We start from the raw sequence: 8,310 nt of genomic DNA, 5'->3' as shown, positions 1-8,310 counted from the left end.
GGTCGGAGCTAGAAGTCCAGAACTTTATTTGGTCATCAGGTCGGCGTGTATCGTCATGTTTGACAGCAAAAGCAATGATGCCAGCAATGTTTTTACATGGAGCGTGATCGAGAAGTGAGTCGCCGTTACGTCACTGGATCGCTCCTGCATCGTTCTGGAGTTGCTGTGTTTGACGTCTCAACAGCGACCTAAACAGCGACGCTGCAGCGATCGGTTCGTTGTCTAGATCGCTGCAGCGTCGCTGAATGTGACGGTACCTTAAAAGGAAACATTGATTCCTGAGGCTAAACTGACAAGCAAGCAAATCACTAATATACTGTAACACAACAAGCAAATCTATAATATAAAACAACAATAATATTGATGCAACTGGTGCACCATGCTGGAAAAAGTCGGCAACCCATAGAGCTGTTTATTCCGCTTTACAGAAATGTCCAATAGTCTTTAGTCCATGGTCAGCGCCTCACAGTAATCAATGGGGGATCTGACACCTGACAACCCCCACTGAACTGCTGATAGCTGCTCTGGCAGCAGCCAAATGTAAGCAACAAATTTTTTATAATAGCAAAATGCATTAAAAAATGTTTCAGATATTTAATGTATTATTGTTTTTTAGCTTCCACATTTTTGAGAACACACGTATTGTATTTAAAAAAAGTGATCATTTATGCTTTAGATTCCAGTCTCTAAGTGCACTGAGGACTGTCCAGCAGGTTATCGAAGGATCCTAATGAGCGGAAGCCATAAGTGCTGCTTCCAATGTCTGCAGTGTTCTGATGGGGAAATATCTAATGAGTCAGGTATTTATTACTTTTCATTCCAGAATAATTTGCTTATATTACATTTACAGATATCAGTACATTTTACACAGACAGTTTTTTTTTTCATTTTATAAGCTTTTTTATACTCTCTGAATAAATACATTTATTTGACAATCATCCTTTTGTGTACAACTGATTTGTAGTTCTGCTGTTGGCATGAAATGGGTAGACAGCTGTCAGAAGAAAGTTGGTAGGTAATGATGTCATCAGGGAGATTGAGGGAGATGTTCGCCATCATAGAGTAGGACCTGGAGGCCCTCCGACTCCAGTGGAGTTTTCTGCTGAACATGCATCCTAAGATGCACATTCAGCCGCACAGAAAGCACTCTCCACTGTAATAACGGTACAAGCCATTGGCCTATCAGGGGCCAACAGCTGATGTTGGCATTCCCTTCAGAGGTGGCATAAGACATTACTGCCATGTGCTGCACCATCTACTTGCATGAGCTATGGAGCAGGAAGACAACGCTGCTTGTTATTGGAGCAAGGACAGGTAAGAAGTAAGGAGTATGGGGAAACCTGAACTGTAAAGTTCAGGGTCCATACGTAACACCTAGTGTTCCATCACAGATCCCAAACACAGGCTTCTTTATGAAGTCCGTGTTACTGTTCGGCAACCCGAACATCTGGTGTTTCCAACAACTGTCATTGCATGACAGCACGAGAAACATCGGTGGCTCTGATCAGCGGTAAGATTATTACTGCTGATCAAAGAGCTGCAGTTCCCATGCTGTCAGGTGATAATGTAAGCCAGCAGCTGTGACCGGCGGTAAAAAGTTTACCGTCGGTCACAAGCGTCGGCTGATGAGAGAGTACTACTCCCATCAGCCTATGCCTGCTATCACTGATAACAGCTGGCACCTGTGCTATAAATACATCTAAAAATAAATGATGTTGGTCTCTTCTATTTTTGATAACCAAAGCAGGAAAAACTGACAGCTGCAGGTTGAAATTCTCAGCTGTCAACTTTATCATGGCTGATTAACAAGAATAGAGTTGTCCCAATGCCATTTTTTAAAATGATTTAAATAAATAATTTTAAAAAATGGTGTGGGGTCAAGCTAAAGCAATCAGCTGGGGGCTGGTATTTTCAGGCTGTTAAGAGGCCATGCATATTGGCTCCTGTAGCCTAAAATTAGCTGCCCCAGAAATTTCTGGCACTTTGCTCGGCTCTTCTCACTTGCCCTGGTGTGGGGGCAAGTGGGGTAATATTTGTGGGGTTTATGTCAGCTGTTTTATGGCCGCTGACATCAAGCCCACAGGTTAGTAATGGAGAGACGTCTATAAGATGCCTCACCATTACTAACCTCATATTTGCACCATGTTTCAAATTATTATGCAAATGATTTTTTTCACGGATTTTCCTAAATGTTCGGGGCAAATGACAGTTAGTTTAATAAAAGTCATCACCCGTTAGATTATACATTGAATTTTATTGAAGAAACCTCCCAATGATAACAGTATAATCTCCAAAATGAATACAAACTCAAAATGCACGGTTCCAAATTATTAAAAGAAAGAACCTGGCACTCAACTTAATGCTTATAGAATTTTAATCGTAGTAGCCAAAAACGTTTCGGTCCTATGTCCGGACCTTCATCAGTTACGAACTAGTAGTGGGATAATCGTATGTATGTATCAACTCACCAAATTGATCTCATAAAGGTGTTTTATCTTTCACCTCCTGTTCACTGTGTTGTGACCTAGATTTGTTTGTTTCTCTATTGGCTCCAATGTAACTATCAGAATGGTCTGCCATTCCTCCTCCTTTGCACAGATATATCATCAATATTGATGACATTTATTCACTTAGTATCAGTTGGTATATACAGTACAGACAAAAAGTTTGGACACAACTTCTCATTTAAAGATTTTTCTGTATTTTCATGACTATGAAAATTGTACATTCACACTGAAGGCATCAAAACTATGAATTAACACATGTGGAATTATATACTTAACAAAAAAGTGTGAAACAACTGAAATTATGTCTTATATTCTAGGTTCTTCAAAGTAGCCACCTTTTGCTTTGATGACTGCTTTGCACACTCTTGGCATTCTCTTGATGAGCTTCAAGAGGTAGTCACCAGGAAGGGTTTTCACTTCACACTTGTGCCCTGTCAGGTTTAATAAGTGGAATTTCTTGCCTTATAAATGGGGTTGGGACCATCAGTTGTGTTGTGCAGAAGTCTGGTGGATACACGGCTGATAGAACTACTGAATAGACTGTTAGAATTTGTATTATGGCAAGAAAAAAGCAGCTAAGTAAAGAAAAACGAGTGGCCATCATTACTTTAAGAAATGAAGGTCAGTCAGTCCGAAAAATTGGGCAAACGTTGAAAGTTTCCCCAAGTGCAGTGCAAAAACCATCAAGCGCTACAAAGAAATTGGCTCACATGAGGACGCCCCAGGAAAGGAAGACCAAGAGTCACCTCTGCTTCTGAGGATAAGTTTATCCGAGTCACCAGCCTCAGAAATCGCAGGTTAACAGCAGCTCAGATTAGAGACCAGGTCAATGCCACAGAGTTCTAGCAGCAGACACATCTCTACAACAACTGTTAAGAGGAGACTTTGTGCAGCAGGCCTTCATGGTAAAATAGCTGCATGGAAACCACTGCTAAGGACAGGCAACAAGCAGAAGAGACTTGTTTGGGCTAAAGAACACAAGAAATGGACATTAGACCAGTGGAAATCTGTGCTTTGGTCTGATGAGTCCAAATTTGAGATCTTTGTTTCCAACCACCGTGTCTTTGTGCGACACAGAAAAGGTGAATGGATGGACTCTACATGCCTGGTTCCCACCGTGAAGCATGGAGGAGGTGTGATGGTGTGGGGGGGCTTTGCTGGTGACACTGTTGGGAATTTATTCAAAATTGAAGGCATACTGAACCAGCATGGCTATCACAGCATCTTGCAGCGGCATGCTATTCCTTCCAGTTTGCGTTTAGTTGGACCATCATTTATTTTTCAACAGGACAATGACCCCAAACACACCTCCAGGCTGTGTAAGGGCTATTTGACCAAGAAGGAGAGTGATGGGTGCTACGCCAGATGACCTGGCCTCCACAGTCACCAGACCTGAACCCAATCGAGATGGTTTGGGATGAGCTTGACCGCAGAGTGAAGGCAAAAGGGCCAACAAGTGCTAAGCATCTCTGGGAACTCCTTCAAGATTGTTGGAAGACCATTCCCGGTGACTACCTCTTGAAGCTCATCAAGAGAATGCCAAGAGTGTGCAAAGCAGTCATCAAAGCAAAAGGTGGCTACTTTGAAGAACCTAGAATAAAAGACATAATTTCAGTTGTTTCACACTTTTTTGTTAAGTATATAATTCCACATGTGTTAATTCATAGTTTTGATGCCTTCAGTGTGAATGTTCAATTTTCATAGTCATGAAAATGCAGAAAAATCTTTAAATAAGAAGGTGTGTCCAAACTTTTGGTCTGTACTGTATGTATTATTGCTTTGGTTCAGTTTGTTCTGATCAGTATCAGATATGGTAAAACAAATAGTGTTGTTCAAAACTACAACTCGTCCCACAAAAAACAAGCCCTAACATGGCCTCACCGACAGAAAAATAAAAAAGGAAAAATTGATCTAATAGTGATTGTTCTGTTCCCATCATTCTTCCTCAGCCGGTGTTAATAGGCAAATGTCAAACGACTTCAATATTGCTGATCTCGCTCATCTAACGGCCTGAACTCAGCGCATGTACATAGAACTGAAATGCTTATGTGTGATGGTGGAATATGTTAGCATTTGGGGCCCCACTTTATTCTATTGCCCAGGGCCCGACTTTGTCTAAAACCGGCCCTGAATATGTGGTCTGGTCATGGTGACGTAGTATTTATCCTCCGCATGTGATCTTCTTGGTATACTGTGCCTTGCTATCATGGATTTTTCAGTAAAAGGATGGTGTTGAGTAACAATATGTGATGTTTGTTATTCGATAGCAGCCTGACGACTATTTAGAAGTGATACTTCGAAAATGATCTTATTGTCATGTTATCTATGAGATGCATATATTTTATATCTTATGACTAGTGAGTGGGGTGAGCGAACACACATGTTTTTATAGGATCAAGAACACTAGAGGCTCCCGTAAAATTGATGAACATACTGGAGTGGGCTCAAGACTAAATTTTGCACTAGAGCCTGTTGGACTCTAGATACTCTAGTCCATGTCATTCTTTCTACATTTGAACGCACGTACTGGACTGGTTGTCACACTAGGGATCGCATTACCCAATGCCTTATATTAAAGAGGAGGACTGTAGATGTAGTTGTAAATGTCAGACTCATTTATTTACTATATCCATTAGCACTTGTGGTTTTCTAAGAACAGATCCTGATAACATATCAAGTCACATCTTACTGATATGTATTCCATGTCTTTAATTTGAAAGGCTTGTCCTGGCAAAAAGACCAAACATTGTTTTTCTTTCCAGCAGAAGTTACAAATCTCCACGTTGTCAGATCCTCTAGTTATCAGAAATAGCATTAGCTAAGGATCTCTAGATTTGCACAGTGTCAATACTGATTTTTTTATATCCTTCTTTTAGACAATCGATCATGCATCAGGTGTCCAAGAGACCAGTGGCCAAATGGCAACAATCAATGTGCACCAAAGGAGACAGAATTTTTATCATATACCGATGACTCAATAACTCTTATAATCACTCTCATTGTTATTTTTCTTTTCCTCAAAACTTCATTTATCTTGGGAATCTTCACTTTATTTAGAGATACTCCAGTCGTAAAAGCATCTAACCAAAGCCTAAGCTTCCTCCTACTTGTCTCCATTATGTTAAGCTTCCTCTGTATATTTTTGTTCCTTGATCATCCTACCAGAGTCACCTGTATGCTTCGTCAGACTTTATTTGGGATAATCTTCTCAGTAGCCATCTCTTCTATTCTGGCTAAGACAATTATGGTCTACTCGGCCTTCAAAGCTTCCAAGCCTGGGAGAAATTGTCGAAAATGTATTGGAGTAAAAATCACCAACTGTTTAGTCTTTGTTTGTTCATTTACCCAAGTTGTACTTTGCATTATCTGGTTATCTACTGTTCCGCCATTTCCAGAAAACAACTTTGACTTGTATGAGGACAAAATTGTTCTTCAGTGTAATGAAGGCTCAATAGTAGCATTTTCCATAATTCTGGGTTATATTGGTATTCTTGCTGCAGTGAGTTTCTTGGTTGCTTTCCTGGCGAGAAATTTGCCAGATAGCTTTAATGAAGCTAAATACATCACTTTCAGCATGTTGGTTGTCTGCAGCGTCTGGGTGGCTTTTATTCCGGCCTATTTAAGTGTAACTGGAAAAAGTTCAGTTCTTGTAGAGATATTTGCTATATTGTCTTCGAGTGTTGGCATTTTGGCCTGTATATTTTACCCTAAATGTTATATTATTATCCTGAGACCGGACTTAAATTCCAAGGACAATTTGTTAAAAAGAAAAGCCTAAATATGATAGAGAAAATCTAACCACATAAATCATGTTTAGCAATGTAATGTATTCAGATATTTCCATTGTGTAGTTTCTTTATTTTCATAACGACCAATTATACAATTTCCATTTTAGATGTTTGTAGAATTCTATAAATACATAAAATACATTCAATTTATCTTAATAAGCTTATTGCAATATTTTAGGCAAATGTTTGTTGTAAAAATTATGAAAAGAAAGCATCTTGCAGGTCAAGCTAAAAGTCACCAATGCATCAAGTAGATTTTGCACTTTTTATGGTGTAAAAATGTAGGAAAAGTTTTGTACAAAAATGTTGGATTTAATACACCAGTCCTCACCAGCAATATTTCTTTTGAAAAGTGGATGGAATGTTTAAACTAATAAAGGTTTTTACCTAGTTGTCTAAAAATTATCCGTGTTTTCAGGGAGCAGGAACAGATTAATTGCTTTCAAAATAAATAAGCAATGGCTTGTCAAAAAATCATGAAAATACTCCTACTTGCAAATAAATGTCTGGCAGAGTAGGGTCAGTAACCGCAGCCCTAGCAGCAGAATTAAAGTATAACACTTATACACCTAGATGACTACCAGGAGATGTGAGGCTGGCATGGATGTGCAGTTCTAGGAGACACATTATGTGAAAATGTGATAGGGCAGACTGGATACTTCTGTCAGTGTGGGGCCGGCAACAGTAATCACAGCAGCAGTACAGCATAAATTACATGTTATACTTAAGGTACCGTCACACTGAACGATATCGCTAGCGATCCGTGACGTTGCAGCGTCCTGGCTAGCGATATCGTTGTGATTGACAGGCAGCAGCGATCTGGATAGCGATATCGTCCAGTGTGACAGGCAGCAGCGATCAGGATCCTGCTGTGATGTCGTTGGTCGGAGCTAGAAGGCCAGAACTTTATTTCGTCGCTGGATCTCCCGCAGACATCGCTGAATCGCCGTGTGTGACACCGATCCAGCGATGTCTTCACTGGTAACCAGGGTAAACATCGGGTTACTAAGCGCAGGGCCGCGCTTAGTAACCCGATGTTTACCCTGGTTACCAGCGTAAAAGTAAAAAAAAAAAACACTTCATACTTACCTTCCGCTGTCTGTCCCTCGGCGCTCTGCTTCTCTGCCCTGTGTAAGCACAGCGGCCGGAAAGCAGAGCGGTGACGTCAAGTAACATGAACACAGGAGGCGGCGCACAGATGCAAGAGGCAGATGATTGACGGCTCTGAGGTAACCCACCACCAGGGGAGAAAACATACCTCCAGGACACAATAGAGGTAAGGCTGGCAATTTATAAAAGTCTGCATTTCTGTGTTCCTAGGGATAAGAAACATAACTCCTTTTCTTAAAAACGCCCTGGGTGGGTGACAGGTTCCCTTTAAGAGGAAATGTGGCTTTTTGGTTTCTTGATTTCTTGGTCAATCATGATTTTAAATGAATTGGATTAGCAAATCGGGCCTTCTGGCTGCACCACAATATTAGACCTAATGATTTTTAAGTGGAAAACTGGCCTTCTGATTTCTCACTGCAACACAGCTTTATTACAAGTGATTTCAATTAGCAAATGGGGCCTCCTGAGACTGCAACACAGTTCTTGCACAGTCTAGTTAGATGCTAGAAGATCGATTTCACACAGGACAGGATCCTATCTAGCTAACTGACATGCTCACTTTCAGCAGCAGCATTAGCAGGAACGGCCTCTCTGAGAAAATGGCGAAGCAAGACAAGATGTCCACTTTTTATATGAACACGAACCTATAAGTCTGGCAGCCAATCACAGAAGACCTTGTGTCATGACATTGTGGATGTGTTCTGCACCCTGATTAGCTGGTGGAATGTATGTACATTAAGTTATTAAAGAAAAAAAGTGAAAAAAAAATACACTCCTCTGATCTAAATACACCCCCCTCCCCTCATCAAACACGTTCCCCCATGAATCATACAACACCACTATTCTAGCCAAAGTCATAACAATAGCATTAGTGGAAACGCAATGATTTACTGAACTGTGACCAA

At 40.6% G+C, this 8,310-nt stretch overlaps 1 protein-coding gene across 1 annotated transcript; it reads left to right on the top strand.

Annotated features, from left to right (window-relative positions):
* The first annotated feature begins 1,241 nt into the window (after positions 1–1,241).
* On the top strand, positions 1,242–6,285 carry LOC138657413 (vomeronasal type-2 receptor 26-like). The gene is made up of 2 exons (XM_069745191.1): positions 1,242–1,314; positions 5,384–6,285. The coding sequence occupies exons 1-2, from the start codon at positions 1,242–1,244 to the stop codon at positions 6,283–6,285; spliced, it is 975 nt and encodes a 324-aa protein (XP_069601292.1).
* The last annotated feature ends 2,025 nt before the right edge of the window (positions 6,286–8,310 follow it).

Source organism: Ranitomeya imitator, chromosome 1, assembly GCF_032444005.1.
Source record: "Ranitomeya imitator isolate aRanImi1 chromosome 1, aRanImi1.pri, whole genome shotgun sequence".
NCBI lineage: Eukaryota > Metazoa > Chordata > Amphibia > Anura > Dendrobatidae > Ranitomeya > Ranitomeya imitator.
Note: the sequence above shows the minus strand (reverse complement) of the source record. Positions and strands in the feature narration are given on the sequence as shown.

Bases quoted from the DNA above. Each gene is read 5' to 3' on its own strand.
- LOC138657413 (XM_069745191.1), top strand. From the start codon at position 1,242: ATGTGCTGCACCATCTACTTGCATGAGCTATGGAGCAGGAAGACAACG. The intron at 1,315-5,383 runs GTAAGAAGTAAG...TCCTTCTTTTAG, and splicing joins TGTTATTGGAGCAAGGACAG to ACAATCGATCATGCATCAGG.